Source organism: Pseudochaenichthys georgianus, chromosome 1 (assembly GCF_902827115.2).
Source record: "Pseudochaenichthys georgianus chromosome 1, fPseGeo1.2, whole genome shotgun sequence".
Lineage (NCBI taxonomy): Eukaryota > Metazoa > Chordata > Actinopteri > Perciformes > Channichthyidae > Pseudochaenichthys > Pseudochaenichthys georgianus.
This window is the reverse complement of record NC_047503.1, coordinates 31,471,026-31,486,557: the sequence shown is the minus strand read 5'-3', so window position 1 is coordinate 31,486,557 and position 15,532 is coordinate 31,471,026. Positions and strand designations below refer to the sequence as shown.

At 42.3% G+C, this 15,532-nt stretch overlaps 2 protein-coding genes across 3 annotated transcripts; both read left to right on the top strand.

Annotated features, from left to right (window-relative positions):
- The first annotated feature begins 5,330 nt into the window (after positions 1-5,330).
- On the top strand, positions 5,331-9,809 carry LOC117446840 (N-acetylmuramoyl-L-alanine amidase-like). The gene is made up of 4 exons (XM_034083305.2): positions 5,331-5,628; positions 7,215-8,075; positions 8,990-9,200; positions 9,338-9,809. The coding sequence occupies exons 1-4, from the start codon at positions 5,559-5,561 to the stop codon at positions 9,639-9,641; spliced, it is 1,446 nt and encodes a 481-aa protein (XP_033939196.1). The 5' UTR covers positions 5,331-5,558; the 3' UTR covers positions 9,642-9,809.
- Positions 9,810-9,896: 87 nt separating this feature from the next.
- LOC117446849 (lysozyme G-like) lies at positions 9,897-15,143 on the top strand. Of its 2 annotated transcripts, XM_034083318.2 has the most exons (7): positions 9,897-10,644; positions 11,430-11,456; positions 11,863-11,901; positions 12,034-12,111; positions 12,227-12,420; positions 13,202-13,244; positions 15,052-15,140. In XM_034083318.2, exons 1-6 carry the CDS (start codon positions 10,380-10,382, stop codon positions 13,232-13,234), a joined length of 636 nt encoding a protein of 211 aa, XP_033939209.1. In that variant the 5' UTR covers positions 9,897-10,379; the 3' UTR covers positions 13,235-13,244; positions 15,052-15,140. The 2 variants fall into 2 exon arrangements, with proteins under 2 accessions (XP_033939209.1, XP_033939226.1); XM_034083335.2 differs by lacking the exon at positions 13,202-13,244 and having other exon boundaries at positions 15,052-15,143.
- Positions 15,144-15,532: the final 389 nt, after the last annotated feature.

The window sequence follows — 15,532 nt, the reverse complement described above, 5'->3', positions numbered from 1 at the left end:
AACGATTTTTGGTCGAGCCAAAGTGCTGTACATATAATAAAATTAGCCTACAGTAGAGACACTTTACAGCAAATACAACAACACAGATTGATCAGAATATCAGTATGAGAAAAACGACACCCTCTGCATGTATTATATATTATGCTTATACTTATATTATATATAATATTTTTTTATTATTATATTAATATATATTATATGTTATGCTACATTACTAGCTGGCTAAATATACTGCCTATGCTTGATAGCTGTGCATGTATTATATGTTATGTTATATATTATGCTTATACTTATTATAATATTTTTTTATTAATATATATGATATTGTAGTGCCGAGAGATATGGGAGTCGGAGGCGATCGAAGGTGGTCACCACAATATGTTATTATGCTACATTACTAGCTGTCTGTTCAATGCTAAAACGAAGTAAACTGGATATAAACTCTCCAAACAGTTGAAAACCTACCAGTTTCACCAACTGTCTCTGCCACCTCCCGCCATGCCTGGTTCCTCCGGTTTAGGTCCCGGTAGGTGAACAGAGTACAGTCATACAAGACTGGGACATTTGCCACGGAAATGATTAATTTGTCCTCCATTTTCTGACATAAGGAAAATAGTCGAGACCTGCATACACGCGGTTTGATTGGCTAGTGCTTGTAATGACGAGAATTCAAAAACGGGATTTGATTGGCTGACGCCAGCTTCGAGCAAGCCTCGAGCCTCAAAAGTTGAACATTGTTGAACTTTTGACGGCGATAGACGCTCGCGAGGCTTGCAACGCCTTGCCATGCTACCCACAATGCAGTTCGGCGAATTTTGAAAATATCCTACGTCACCCCATTCAAATGAATGGGCGAAGCGTTGGAAGCCTTTTTTGACGCCTGTAGTGTGTACGGGCCGTTACTGATTCGTCACGTTCACAGTGAAAAGTCCCCAAACTCGCGCCGAGTAAATTGCAGACAGACAGCAGAACTTCTAGGATTAATTGTATATTTCGGATGGATAGATTTGTCCTCAAACTATGGGATCAGAACAGTCTCATAATACACACATGCACACAGAAGGATTCACACTTGTATTTCATGATCCGCAAAAGGATTCAAACTTGTATTTCCGGATCCACACTTGTGTTTTTCAATGCACACACAAATGTATTCCGTTTCATATGCATGTAAATAAAATCCAAATACAGAAAAAAGTTTTACATGTGTATTTTTGATCCTCACATATTTGTTTTCCGTTTAAATCCCCTGAACCTGCAAACACAAACAGCTTTCTGTGCACGGATCGCTTTGCATTCGTGTGTGGGTTTTTTGAGACTCCCCTGACGGTCAGCCGATTCGTACTTGTAATTATTTCTATCTATAGCCAATCAGATGTCTCCTCAATTCTAAGCCAATCACATGAGCGCGCCCCCACGAGGGTAGATTTCTTGCGTTCATGACGTAGCGCTTCATGTACGCATTTTGCGCAGTCCGGAGCTGACAGCTCCATGGAGCCTGCCTGCAGGCGCTAATGTCAGGACACCCTCCACTCTCAGTACAGCGCCACTTTCCGAACAGGAAATGCACGCAAATACAAGCCTTTATATTATTATGGTACAGCGCCACTTTCCAAACCATGGATGAATGCTTGTGTACACAAAAACGGCAGGCAAACCGTTTTAAATGTGTGTTTCCTGTGTGGCGAATACAGCTGCTTTATTTATGTCTGTATGAAGTTGTTGTGAGTGTGGAGGGAGCAGCTACAGGTTAGCTTAGCCTAATCGATCAGTGCACTACGAAGCCAGTGCTAGACCTGTTAACGGGGGGAGCCCCGTCGGTCATTATCGGCCGATATTCACTCTTAATAGTTTGATCGGTGCTCTCTATAAAGGCCGATCAGGAGAGCTGGATCTGATCGATATGGACATAAACGCGAGTGAAGTATAACCGGACGCGAGAGAGAGATCAGATCAGCTGCTGAGTCTGATGGAGACACGCTGCTCTGCATAATCACCTGATGCTCCTCCCTCTGTTTAGCGAGCTGACCGGACTGCGCAAAATGCGTATGAAGTAATCATACCCTCGTGGGGGCGCGCTCGTGTGATTGGTTTAGAATTGAGGAGACATCTGATTGGCTATAGATAGAAAAAATTACAAGTACGAATCGGCTGACTGTCAGGGGAGTCTCAAAAAACCCACACACGAATGCAAAGCGATCCGTGCACAGAACGCTGTTTGTGTTTGCAGGTTCAGGGGATTTAAACGGGAAACTAATAAGTGAGGATCAAAAATACATATGTAAAACTTTTTTCTGTATTTGGATTTTATTTACATGTATATGAAACGGAATACATTTGTGTGTGCATTGAAAAACACAAGTATGGATCCGGAAATACAAGTTTGAATCCTGCTGTGTGCATGTGTGTATTATGAGACTGTTCTGAGCCCATATCAAACTCCCTCTCATTGAGGTACAAGTCGAACAGCTGCCAGAGTCACACGACCCACCTGAAGAGTGAGTGAATAGTGAGTTTTGAATATATTTTTGTAATAATGGGTAATTTGAAAAAGTGTTTTGTATGACAATAGAGATACAGGCTACCTGTTGTGCGCTCTCTTTCTCTCTTTCTCTCTCTCTCTTTCTCTCTCTCTCTCTCTCTCTCTCTCTCTCTCTCTCTCTCTCTCTCTCTCTCTCTCTCTCCTCTCTCTCTCTCTCTCAACATTTCTTGTTTCTGCCGCTGCGTAGCATGTTGTAACAATGTGGAATTAGCAGAATAGGCTAAAATAAAAGGAGACTAATGTAAACCGTGATCGTTGTTCTCGCGTCCAGGAGAGAAGCTTAAAAAGGAGACTAAATGGAGTCTCCGAGTTGGTTTCAAATAGGTTACTTTAATTAAAAATATGGTGCGGTAATGTTACAAGCAGGATATTGTTCAGTCCGAAGAGAAAGGCTGCAGCCTTCCTCTCCCTGTGATGGCCGTGCAGAAGAGAGCTCACAAGCATTCGTCCTTCCCAGAGCCCTATGGCTCTGGTCCTTCCCACTTGCTGGCTGTTCGCTCCTCCTCTCTGGGAGCTGTAGTGACGTAGGGGACTTCCCCCCTCGTTCTCCTGTGTCCGATATCTGGTTAAACAGAGGATTTCGACATTTTACATTCATTGCTTACTTCCTTCCACATGCCTTTTCTCCTCCTTATCTCTTTCATAACTTTATATGTAATACATGTTAACGGCGTCAATAGCCACTTTAATGATACTAATGGACGGTAGTCCCGGATGTCGTCATGAAGGTTTTTCAGAATAAAAGCTTGGTATTGAGAACTTCCGGTTTTTTCCAGAATAAAATAGCCTTTATTCCTTCCGGGAAAAGATTGTCCCACTCTTGACCTGACTATCAACATCGGCATCTCTGTTGTTTCCCCGACCCAGACTGCAAGGAATCTGGGTGTGATCCTAGATAACAACCTGTCCTTCACTGCAAACATCGCTGCTACAACCCGCTGCTGCAGATACACGCTTTACAACATCAGGAAGATACGTCCCCAGCTGACCCAGAAAGCGACGCAGGTTCTGGTCCAGGCTCTCGTCACCTCACGCCTAGACTACTGCAACTCCCTCCTGGCTGGTCTACCTGCATGTGCCATCCGACCTCTGCAGCTCATCCAGAATGCAGCAGCTCGTCTGGTCTTCAACCTTCCTACATTTTCCCACACCACGCCACTCCTCCGCTCCCACCACTGGCTTCCGGTAACTGCTAGAATTCACTTCAAGACACTGGTACTTGCATACCATGCTGCGAATGGATCTGGCCCTTCCTACATCCAGGACATGGTTAAACTGTACACCCCAGCGCATGCTCTACGCTCTGCATCAGCCAAACGACTTGCTGCACCCTCGCTGCGAGGGGGACCCAAGTTCCCATCAGCAAAAACACGTGGGTTTGCTATCCTGGCTCCAAAATGGTGGAATGAGCTCCCCATTGACATCAGGACGGCAGAAAGCTTACACACCTTCCGGCGCAGACTGAAAACTCATCTCTTTCGACTCCACCTCGAGCGATAGAATTACTAACAAAGAACTGCTAACAGAGCACTTATATACTAATAAAGGACTGGCTTATCTATATCCAGTTGAGTAGCACTTGAAATACTTGGCTCTATGAAACCTGATGTACTTTATGATTCTGTTTTCTTCAGGGTTGTGTCTTCCTGGTCAAATGTACTTATTGTAAGTCGCTTTGGATAAAAGCGTCAGCTAAATGCAATGTAATGTAATTTAAACTGACGGTATGTTTAAGGTACATTATGCCATAAAACATTGATTTTAATTTCTAACACTAATAAAAGCCTCACGCGTGCGTTTCACTGTCAAGGGGTGCGATATAGCGTGTATGTAATTACATTACAAATGCTGACTTGAGCCCCACCACTGTATGGGTTAGCCCTATAGATTACCCAACACAAATACTCTGGCGCCGCCACTGGCTCTATGAAACCTGATATGATTCTGTTTTCTTCAAGTTTGTATCTTCTTGGTCGAATGCACTTATTGTAAGTCACTTTGGATAAAAGCGTCAGCTAAATGCAATATAACAAGATTAACACACTGCTTCTTAAGATAGACAAGTAAGATAAGTGTATGTAATGTTAACATCTACATTTGCCATTGCAAAGGAGTACAATCAATGATCAATAAATATGTCTGAGTAATAACAGATCCTTTCAATACTGTATACAGTATGTTCGTCTTTAGAGCAGAAAATATTAGGACGTTCATTGATAAGATGAGTAATGAAGTCAAGGACCACAATTCAAATCACCATTCCTGAAGCTCAAAGTTTACAATTATTTTCAGATGAAAGTAGCATACAGCACTTTCAATCCTTATATTTACTTAGTGGCAGAAAAAGGCTTCCATATATGTGTGTTGTGCACCATATTAAAATGTTTTACTTGGTTTATTGTTGTTAAACGTTAAAATTACATTTAACGTTTTATTTAAATTGTGAAATGACTTTACATTTTTAAATGTAACAATCTTAATTTGACCAGAACTGACAAACTACATGAAGACAGTCTTATATTGTTGTTTCCATAATTTCCCTGCATTCAAAGATCATGTGACCTGATATCTCCTGTGACTCAAATGTTCCCAACACTGATGAGTACACATGGAGATGGTAAACATTAACCATTCATCTGCTTTTTTCTACTTCAGTTTGTTGATTGAGTTACATAATGTATACAAAGGAAGCTGAACAATGGTGCATGGCACATAGGGAAAGAGTGGCACAACACAATATCATTTTAAAAATAACTTTTTTGTAAACTGTGATACAATTCACTGCAGGGCCAATGCTTTGTTTTGCTCATGACTTAGCTAACTAGACTAAATCAATATTTGGAAGCATCAGTGTTCAAAGTGTACTCTTCAACACTGCCGACCTGCACGTACGAAAATACTCTCAGTTGTGAGGAACAAAACAGTTTAGGTCTTCAACCTGTTCATTAAACTTGCAGAAAGCCTACTTCTTTTTCTTTAATTTCTGTAACAGAACATTGCAGGCAGGTGATACAACATGACTTTATTTGGGCTGTCGTTTTTTGTTCTGGCTTCATCCTTCTTTACTGTCTATAGCGGGCCTACAGGTAAGTTCAGTTATTCAAAATATGTCTTAGTGTTATCTTAAAATAATGGAAAACTGTTTATTTTCATGTTGTGGTTAAGTTTCATTAGTGTTTCTGCAATCCGTATTTTTATTTCATTAAGTTTTACTATTGCTTAGCCATTTTCATTTTGAAAAATATGTTTCCGAAAAAGAAAATCGACAAAGGAAAGAGAGAGTATCAAAGACTGAATATACTTTCAGTACAACAACACCGGTTTAGGGATTGTGTGAACATTATTGGGAGGAATGGGGTTTGTTGTTCAGTCTGACTGACTTTCCTCTAAAGAAAAACAACCAGGTTACTTTTGTTTTTCAATAAACAACATTAGCCACATGTTCACAAATGTGACATCAAGTTAATATGCTCAAAACATAACTGATGACGGGGTTTAGTTTTATGGAAACATTATTTTTGAAATGTGAGGGTGAGATCAAAGGAGGTATCATGACATTGTGATTGAAGAACTAAGTCCACTGAATTCTAATTAATAATATTAAGTTTAAATAAAAAAATATTAGGTTCATATTGAGATCATTGCTTTCAACAATTATGTGTAATCTGTTGACATAATACATTTAATTAAAGTAAAAATGTCCCTTCTTTCCTGTGTAGGTCAGGCTGTAAAACACTGATAATATATTTACTGTTTGCTTTCTGTCAATCAATTTTGTTTCTTTTGACCATGAACACTCCCATCATAACAACTTATGTATTATTTTCCCCATGATAATGGTTATTTTAAGTCATAATCTTTCCCTAAAGCCGACTAAGTTGGTTTTGTGTCCAAAGCTGACCAGCTTGGATACACAGCTTGGATTGTGTAAAAAGCCTCCAGTTATTTGTATTGCGCAATGTTTCGATCTCACAAAGGTCAACTTTAGGCTTTGTCTAGATGGAAACGCAGCTAAATGTAAATTGTTTACAGTTTACAGAGCTTTTGTTCATATTTTTGCCTGAGATGATACTTTGATGTATTGTAGCATCCAAGAATTTGAGGAAGGTGTGTACCCTTTTTGATGCATTCTCTCTTTTAGTTATTCATCGTGAAACAAATTGAACCAATGTAATTCTGTTTTATGTTGATATATTGGTCAAAGGTAGAGAATAAACAATACACACCTACTATTTCCACTGCACCTAGCTGTGATCTGAATAAGACCTTCAGCAAATGGCCAATGGACTTCATTTATATAGTGCTCTACAGAAACCACTCAAAGAGCTTTACAATACAAGCAAGCGTTCACCTAGCATTCATACACTAGTGGCGGAGGTTACTTCATACTTACTACACCTGCTCACCAGCAGCCATAAACACAATGACAGCATTTTTTGGGGTTAAGTATCTTGCGAATGGACACTTTGACATGTAGACAGCATGAGCCAGGGATCAAAATACAGACCTTCAGATGACTTAAGTTTTTCATTGCCATATCTACACTGTAGCTGTGCACATGACAATAAAGCCTTGGATCTTGACTAAACAATGTGTACTTCCTGAGCCACAGCCTCCCCTGGATATTACTGTTTCACAGACAATTGGTCTCACACTTTTTTATTTTTGTCAGGTGTTCACTTGCGCAACATGGAGAGCTTCATCCAAGCCGTGCAGCAGGTGGAAGACTCCAACCCCGGTCTGTGCCCCCTGGCTCTGGTCCGGGCCCTGCGGAAGACTGCCGGCCATGACGATGAGATGACCATTCACTTCCTGGGTGCCTCGTATAGCATTGCTTACGCTGAGGTCCTAGAAAAAGCAATTCTTAATGCCTCATCCTTTAGTTTCTTTGACAAGGCCATCCACCATATTGTGACAGATTACGGAGAGGAACGAGGGGTGGTCCTCGCTCCTGATGGCACCACGGTAGCCCTTGCTCCTTTACTGCTAGGAATCGAAACAGGTCTGAAAGCAAAGGTGGAGGGGACACCACCAGTTGGGATGTTCCCTCTCACTTTAGGTCGAAGGCTGGGCTTGTCCTTCCTAAGCCTCCAGGACTTCCCTCCGTCTAATCGTCTGGGGCCCAACGGATGTTGGGACAGTGTGGAGCGCCCTAAGTTGTTCAAGCTGTCTCGGCCTGCCACACTGGCCACTGATGCCGTCATTAATGGGGGCATGGATGGTGCTATACTGGGCATGGACTACAGCAACCTCCCTGCATCTGAACAGCCGCCGGCCCTCAGCGAGTTTCTGAAAGGATACTACAGTTATGTCCTGCATGAGGGGCAGGGTCTTGATGATATCACTAGCCATGTCAGCCCGAGGCGAAGGGAGATCTCTAGATCCATTCTGGAGCCACTCGATCTTTACAGCCAGGTGATGGAGACACTAGCATTAGTCTGGAAGTTGGAGAAGACGGAGTGGATTGCTCTAGACACTGGAGTGGGGAAAGCAGTGAAGGATGGATTACAGGAATTTGTGAACAAATTCTGGGGTGAGTTATGAAACGCCATAAACCCCTCTGTTTCAGTCCCGTTTCAAAAGTGCTGATTCTGTGTCTGTAGCTTTAAATTCAAATGAACTGCCACTCCCCATGCTCCTCTGAGAAGTGTTTGGTTTAAAAAAACACAAAAGGTGCTCTACGAGGAGATCAGGTGATAAGGTGGGTGTCACCTTGGCTGGTTATAGCCAAAAAACATTGTCTCATCTCAACGTGGCCAACATTTGTCAAACTAATCTACAGACAGGTTTTCATATAAAGGGATGAGGACAAAAATAGAGAACTTTTTTTCCGGAAACTTTCCAAATCTCAAAACAGAGGGGACACATATTTATGTATAAAATACATGAAAAAGTGGATATTGCATAATAGGTGACCTTTAATCAATTGATCATGTGGTCCCGTAAAAGGTTATAGAAACTTTGAAAATCTTTATTATACGTTCCACGAACCCCAATAAAATGTCTTCTATCTGCACAATAGTCCAACATTCAGTTTACTGTCAAAGAAGTGTATGGACTCAAATGTATATTTATGAATTATAACTGAAATATATTGACATAAGGGAGGAAGGAAGCTTTGAATTATTGTTGATTAAATGGATTAATTATATTAGATTATCAAATGTTTGAGTCTTTGAATTAAGATTTGTTGCAGAAAGGCTGGTCATGGTTAAATAACCCTGTTTACAATAGTATTTTTCCTTTTATAATCCTGATGTTTTCTGGTGAACAGACTTAAAATATATGTTTGACTTTCAGTTCTGTAATGTTTTGTTATTTAAACAGCAGACATATACACGATTAGCTAATATCATTCAGGCTATAGTCTTGAGTTGTGAACCTCTAGTTTTGACAAAGATAAGCTTGTGGTTTTAGTTTCTTAACACTTATCCTCTTTCTCCTCAGTCTGCCCTCAAATCATCCCACGTTGTCAGTGGGGGGCAAAAGCCTACCAGAGTACACCTATCCCACTGTCTCTGCCCGTTCAATTTCTCTATGTTCACCACACCTATGAGCCATCTTCACCCTGTCTATCCTTCCCAAACTGCTCTCGCAACATGAGAGCCATGCAGCGTTTCCACCAGGAGGATCGTGGTTGGAGCGACATAGGATACAGGTAACTAACCCTTTAACTGATTGTAGTCAATCTGACACTTGAGAAATGGTAACCTTTGATTAGCTACTGTGGGATGGTTAAGGATAGTTTGTTAAGAAGCTGGTCACACAAGGGTTTTCGCATCTTTGTGCCTTCAGCTTTGTGATTGGCTCCGACGGCTACGTCTATGAAGGCCGAGGTTGGAACTACCTTGGCACACACACCAGGGGACACAATTCCATCGGGTACGGCGTGTCGATCATCGGTAATTACACTGCCGCCCTGCCGTCCCACCATGCCATGGACCTGCTGCGCCACCGACTAGTCCAATGTGCTGTAGATGGAGGAGGACTGGCTGCTAACTTTACCATCCAGGGCCACAGACAGGTGGTGAACTACACCTCCTGCCCTGGAGACGCCTTCTTTTCAGAAATAAGAAGCTGGGAACACTTCAGGGAATGATATTCTTAAACGTCTTGTATGGCTCTTCATGTGATTACTATAACTGCCTGCTGCTTATCTTTCCTAATTTTGAAATAGTTCCACTGTATGAGTTAATGCTCCAGACTCTGGATTGTTCATCATTTTAACTTAATAACATGTGAAATTAAAAGCACTAAAATCTTCTCACCTAATGTCAAGTGTGAAATGACTCTGAAGGTGACCTCTGACCCCAGTTCTGAACATCCCAGTACTGATATTTTAACAGCGACCTCTTGAGAGCAAGTTCTAAATAATGTGATAACCAAGACTGTTCTCACCTAAATGTTGCTTTAAATTGAGGCCTACTAGAGCTTTGTGGTTATCCTTATCCGGGGCTTGCATTGGTTCAATACTAAGAATTCTAAAAGCTCTTTCAGTAAAAATGTCTGATGATCTGATTTTCTTTATTGTTATGCATAGGGTTTTGTAGCCATCACAAACATTTCAATGAATCAGTTTCAACTCAGTGGGACACAGCTAATTTAAATTAAAAAAAATGTCTCTAAAGAATATATTTTATGTAAGCAAATAATTGAAACCTGTTTATGTAAGAAGGGTGAGCATTACTTTATTCTGCAAGAATGTAACAGGGCTTGGTGGGTGGATGTGGTCCGGAAGGAAATTAGTTTCCTTTAATTCAGCTGGCGAGGGACTGCAAAGTTTGCTTGTTTGTCAGTGGTGAGAGGAGAGAGCTACCAGCAGCAGTGTTTCCTCTGGATGGGAGCAGAGATGGCTCCAAAGACCGTTACACAAGCTTTAAAAGACATGCTGTTTAGCCTCAGTAAAATGAAGCTGGAGGAGTTCTGCTCTGCATTCCTGGACCGCAAGGAAGAGCCGAGGGTCAAGCGCAAAGATCTGGAAGACAAATCCAGTGTGGCAGGGGCAGAGCTCCTGGTTGCTACTTACACGGAGTCAAGAGCAATACCAGTGGCTCTGGACATCCTGAGGGAAATTAAATGCAACGAGCAAAGAGAGATACTGGGTGAGTTCAACAGGCAGTCAGATCTGTGTACATCAAGGGTGTGAGTTTGGCTTCAGAAAGGATTTCCATCAGTAGTTTTCTTTTCACAAGAGAGAAGAATTGAAGGGTGAAGACTGAGTTTTGCAAATGTTCTTTTTATATAGAATAGATATACAACATTATGCAACACTTTGGGGGAAGGAGCCTTCAGTGCCTGTGCCCCAACTGTAGAAAGTGTCTAAATGTATCCGAACAAAAAACAACAACTTATTTTCACTTTCATATTGGTAAAACCTACTTTTTTTCATGCATGGAACAATTCTTTGAAATTAGAAATCAGAAACTCATCGTAACTTATTTAAAAAAATTTGGGTCAACAATATTTCAACATTTTTGAAAAATGTTAAAACATGGTAAACAGACTGTATTTCAAAATGCAACATTCCTTGTCAGCATCTTTCATTAGACCTTTTTAAGCCCATTGTTAACTCTGTATCACAGGGTTTCTGTTACAAATCAGGTCTTAAAGTCCTAAGTCTTACTTAGAAGATATTTCACAAAAGTTTTTAAGTAAGTGGGCCAAAACTGGAATGAAAACATAATGATTTCATCTAAAGTACTTTCTTATTTTCACCTTTTCTGATGACCAATTATTTTCCTTTCTATTTTGAGCTTTAACTTTTTTTTTTTCACCTGCCTGCAAACACACCCTTGTTGCCTAATGGAAATCAAATAAAGCTCTTAAATATATCTGTTATGGAGTTTTTTCATTGCTATTCAACATTGATTATTTTCTATATTTGCAGCAAAGGAGGCATCTGAAGCATCAAGCAGTAAGTGAGATGTTTTTGATGAAGAATAACCTTCAGGTCTTTAAGCTCATGGATGGATTATGGGATAATGGGCCGCATCTATAATGCCTGATACCCCTCTTTTTACACCTCTTCTGGTCATTTTGAGTCTTTTTAATGGTCATTTTGAGTCTTTTAAATGGTATTTTTTGTCCGTTGTTTAAAGGTTTTTTTCTCCTTAATCGTTTTGAAAATCCTAGTCGTTCTTTTGCACAGTTGTTTTGAGTCTTTTTATGTTTTTTTTTCAATTATCTTTTGGTCTTTTAAAAATATACTGTGTAAGTTTTATGTCTTGTTTTTTTTGCCATTGTGTCTCATTGCAACATTTTCGCCTTTTTTACACTAGTTGTTTCATTGACTTATGTTCTTCTGTTTAAAATATTTTTAGCCAAAGAGACACAAGAAGGATCACTGCCATTGGTTTACAGTAAGTGAGATGTTTTGGATGATGAATAACCTCCATTCTATAACCCATCCATTCTTGTCATCATTGCTGATGATAAGAATGGATGTTGAAAATAATAATAAATAAATAAAATAATAATTTGATGTACAACAGGACATTTCGACATAATGCTTATGGAAACTACTGGTGCATCCATGGCAACAGCTCAACAGGACAAGCTGAAATACCCAGGTAAAAACTAATTTATATTTACAGTATATACAGTATCTACCAATAGTGTTAGTCAATCAATAGATTTAAATGACTGTTGCCATATTCCCTTTCTGTCCTTTTTTACTTTATAAAGGTATTAATGCCTCAAACGCCATGGCAGAGATTGACTTGGAGGATATGGAGAAATACAAATCCATCATCAAAGAGGTGGCTTGTGAGAAAAAAGTTGATCCAGCGCTGATTGCTGCCATCATCTCTCGACAATCCAGGGCAGGAAAGACCCTGAATAAAGGATGGGGCTGCACTAACACCTTTGGGCTGATGCAGGTAATAACAAAACTGCTTTAATGAATCCCTCCCTAAAAGTCTCTAATGTTAACGTTACAATCGCGGAGGAGCACATCTGCAAAGGAACCAACATCCTGATTGATTTCCTGTTACGAATCAAGCATGCACATCCTGACTGGAGCAAGGAGCAGCAGCTGAAAGGTCAAACAGGACTTTCTCATTTATTTATTTATTGTTTATTTTAGTTTTGTCCTGTTAGTCTGTACAACACTCTCTTACATTTTGGCTACATGGTCTGTTTTGGTTATATTTGTGGTTTAAAGTGAAGATCAACTATGTATGACTTGTCAATTGATGTACAATAGAGACTAAGCTGAACACTTGTTGTCACACTCCTAGGTTTATGTCACGGTTTTTGTGTTGTCTGTCTGGTTATGGGTTTTGTAAGTCTGTTCATTTGGTGTTTTGTCATCCTCCTTGTGTTTTTGTCTGGTCCTCCTCCCTGTCGTTAGTATCCCTGGTGTGTCTGATTGTCTCATTGTGTTCACCTGTTGCCCTTGTGTTTCTCCCTCCCCTGCCCTGCACAGCTGTGTCTTGTCCAGTGATTACCCTTCTGTGTATTTAGTCTGGTCTTCCCCTGTGTTCCATGTCGGTCCATTGTTTTCACTCCATGTTTCCACGGTCCGTGTTCCTTGTGCTGCTCGTTTGTTTTTTGGATATTTTGGATACTGCCTTTTTGACACAGCTTTTATTATTTAATAAAGCTCGCTTTTTGTTAAATTCTGCATTTGGGTCCTACCTTTTCCATGCACCCTGACAGAATGGACCGACCACAAATGGACCCAGCAGATGATCCATTTGAGGTAATTACAGCATTTTACCATTTATCTGGCTTGCTGCTTTGATTGGTGGAAGGGAGCGTCCAGTGTTCTGCAGAAGGGGGCCGCTCTGGTAGAGGCGCACCGGTTGGCTATGGAGAAACCAGGCTTGGTGAAATGTTTACCTGGCTGGATTTTGAACTTCCTCTGGGTGTGTGATTTCCAGCCTGCTGACTACAAACGTCTCGGTGTGTTCCGTCCGGAGTCAACCCCTGCTTCTTCCCCATGTCCTGCTCCTGTCCAGGAGCCGTTCTCTGGAACTCGTCTGGCTTTTGGAGGTCCACGAAGCCTCCAAACGGCTCCTAAAAGAAGGAGTCGCAAGGCCAGGCTAGCAGCCCGAGCCCCAAGAGCCATGGTCCCGGCCCAAGTTCTGGCCCCAGCAGCCATGGTCCCAGACCCAGTCCCGGCCCCAGCAGCCATGGTTCCACCCCCAGTCCCGGACCCAGCAACCATGGTTCGGGCCCCAGTACCGGGCCCAGCAGCCATGGTCCCTCTCAAGTTCCTTCTCCAGTCTCCGCTCAAGTTCCCTCTCGAGATCCCTCTCAAGTCACCTTTCAAGTCACCTCTCGAGTCCCCTCTCAAGTCTCCTCTCGAGTTCCCTCTCGGTTCCCCTCTCGAGTCTCTTCTCGAGTCCCCTCTCAAGTCACCTCTCAAGTTCCTACCCGAGTCCCCTCTCAAGTTTCCCCTCAGGTCTCCTCTCGAGTTCCCTCTCGGGTCCCCTCTCGAGTTTCCCCTCAGGTCCCCTCTCGAGTCCCCTCTCGAGTCCCCTCTCGAGTTCCCTCTCAAATCACCTCTCGAGTTCTCTCTCAAGTCCCCTCTCGAGTTACCTCTCGAGTTCCCTCTTGAGTCCCCTCTCAAGTCAACTCTCCAGTTTCCTCTCGAGTTCCCTCTCGAGCCCCTACTCAAGTGCCGTTGGAGGTCCCGCTGGGGGTCCCACTGGGGGTCCTGCCAACTCCATGTCCTGTCCCGTTGGGGGCCCCGCCGACTACTCTCCTGACGGGGGTCCTGCCAACCCTATGTTCTGTCCCGTTGGGGGTCCCGCCGACTACTCTTCTGCCGGGGGTCCTGCCAAACCTATGTCCTGTGCCGTTGGAGGCCCCGCCGACTACTCTCCTGACGGGGGTCCTGCCAACCCTATGTTCTGTCCCGTTGGGGGTCCCGCCGACTACTCTTCTGCAGGGGGTCCTGCCAACCCTATGTCCTGTGCCGTCTGAGGTCCCGCCGACTACTCTCCTGCCGGGGGTCCTGCCAACCCTATGTCCTGTTCCTCTGGGGGTCCCGCTGACAACTCTTCTGCCGGGGGTCCTGCCAACCCCTTGTCCTGTTCCGTTGGAGGTCCCACCATCACCTGTCTCGTCGGGGGTCCTGCCAACTCCTGGTCCTCTTCTGTGGGGGATCCTGCCGAAGCCTGTCCCACTGGCTCCGGTTCCTGCTCGGCCGACACCGGGTTCTGCCCGGCCTCCGGAGCTGTCTGGTCTTCGCCCTCGAGCCCGGCCCCCTGAGAGCCCCCCTGTTTTTTGGATATTTTGGATACTGCCTTTTTGACACGGCTTTTATTATTTAATAAAGCTCGCTTTTTGTTAAATTCTGCATTTGGGTCCTACCTTTTCCATGCACCCTGACACTTGTAGCTTTGAACTGTTGAACATTTGTAACTGTGGTTCCTATCAATGTAACAAATGTCTTTTCTATGCGTCTTCAATCAAAAATATTTAAAAAAACAGGACTTTCTGACAAACTACCATCCCTCTTTATATTTTCCTTTGGTGTCATTTGTATTTTGTCTCTGCAGGAGGGATAGCGGCCTACAGTGCAGGAGATGGGAGCATCCACTCTTATGAAACGGTCGACTCCAAAACCCCGAATGGCGACTTCTCCAATTGGGTCATTGCCAGAGCTCAGTGGTACAAGACCGACGGTGGCTTTTAATCCCTGAAGCTCCTTAAGATCATATCAATGAAACACTGTTGTTATTCACACCCTTACCCAAATGAACACAATGAACCATGTTTTTAATGATTGCATTATAAAACAGGGTGATTCCTCTTTTAAATCCATATTGAGGTATTTTCCATAAGTATAACTGTTGAATAAAAAGTGAATGATTGAGAACAAAGATTAGTCTCAAAAAGATTGTTTCAAACTTGGCTGTGTAGTAGTATCTGTACAAGTGTATGAACCGTTAATAAAATAATTCACATTTAACTTTTGTCTTTTACTCATGTAACCTATTTTTTAGTTTAGTCAGTATACAACTGCAAAATACTGTCCTA

Coding starts and splice junctions, on each gene's coding strand:
- LOC117446849 (XM_034083318.2), top strand. CDS start 10,380: ATGGGAGCAGAGATGGCTCCAAAGACCGTTACACAAGCTTTAAAAGAC. Junction 10,645..11,429: donor CGAGCAAAGAGAGATACTGG/GTGAGTTCAACA, acceptor CTATATTTGCAG/CAAAGGAGGCATCTGAAGCA. Junction 12,421..13,201: donor ACACCTTTGGGCTGATGCAG/GTAATAACAAAA, acceptor GCACCCTGACAG/AATGGACCGACCACAAATGG.
- LOC117446840 (XM_034083305.2), top strand. CDS start 5,559: ATGACTTTATTTGGGCTGTCGTTTTTTGTTCTGGCTTCATCCTTCTTT. Junction 8,076..8,989: donor ATTTGTGAACAAATTCTGGG/GTGAGTTATGAA, acceptor CTTTCTCCTCAG/TCTGCCCTCAAATCATCCCA. Junction 9,201..9,337: donor TGGAGCGACATAGGATACAG/GTAACTAACCCT, acceptor TTGTGCCTTCAG/CTTTGTGATTGGCTCCGACG.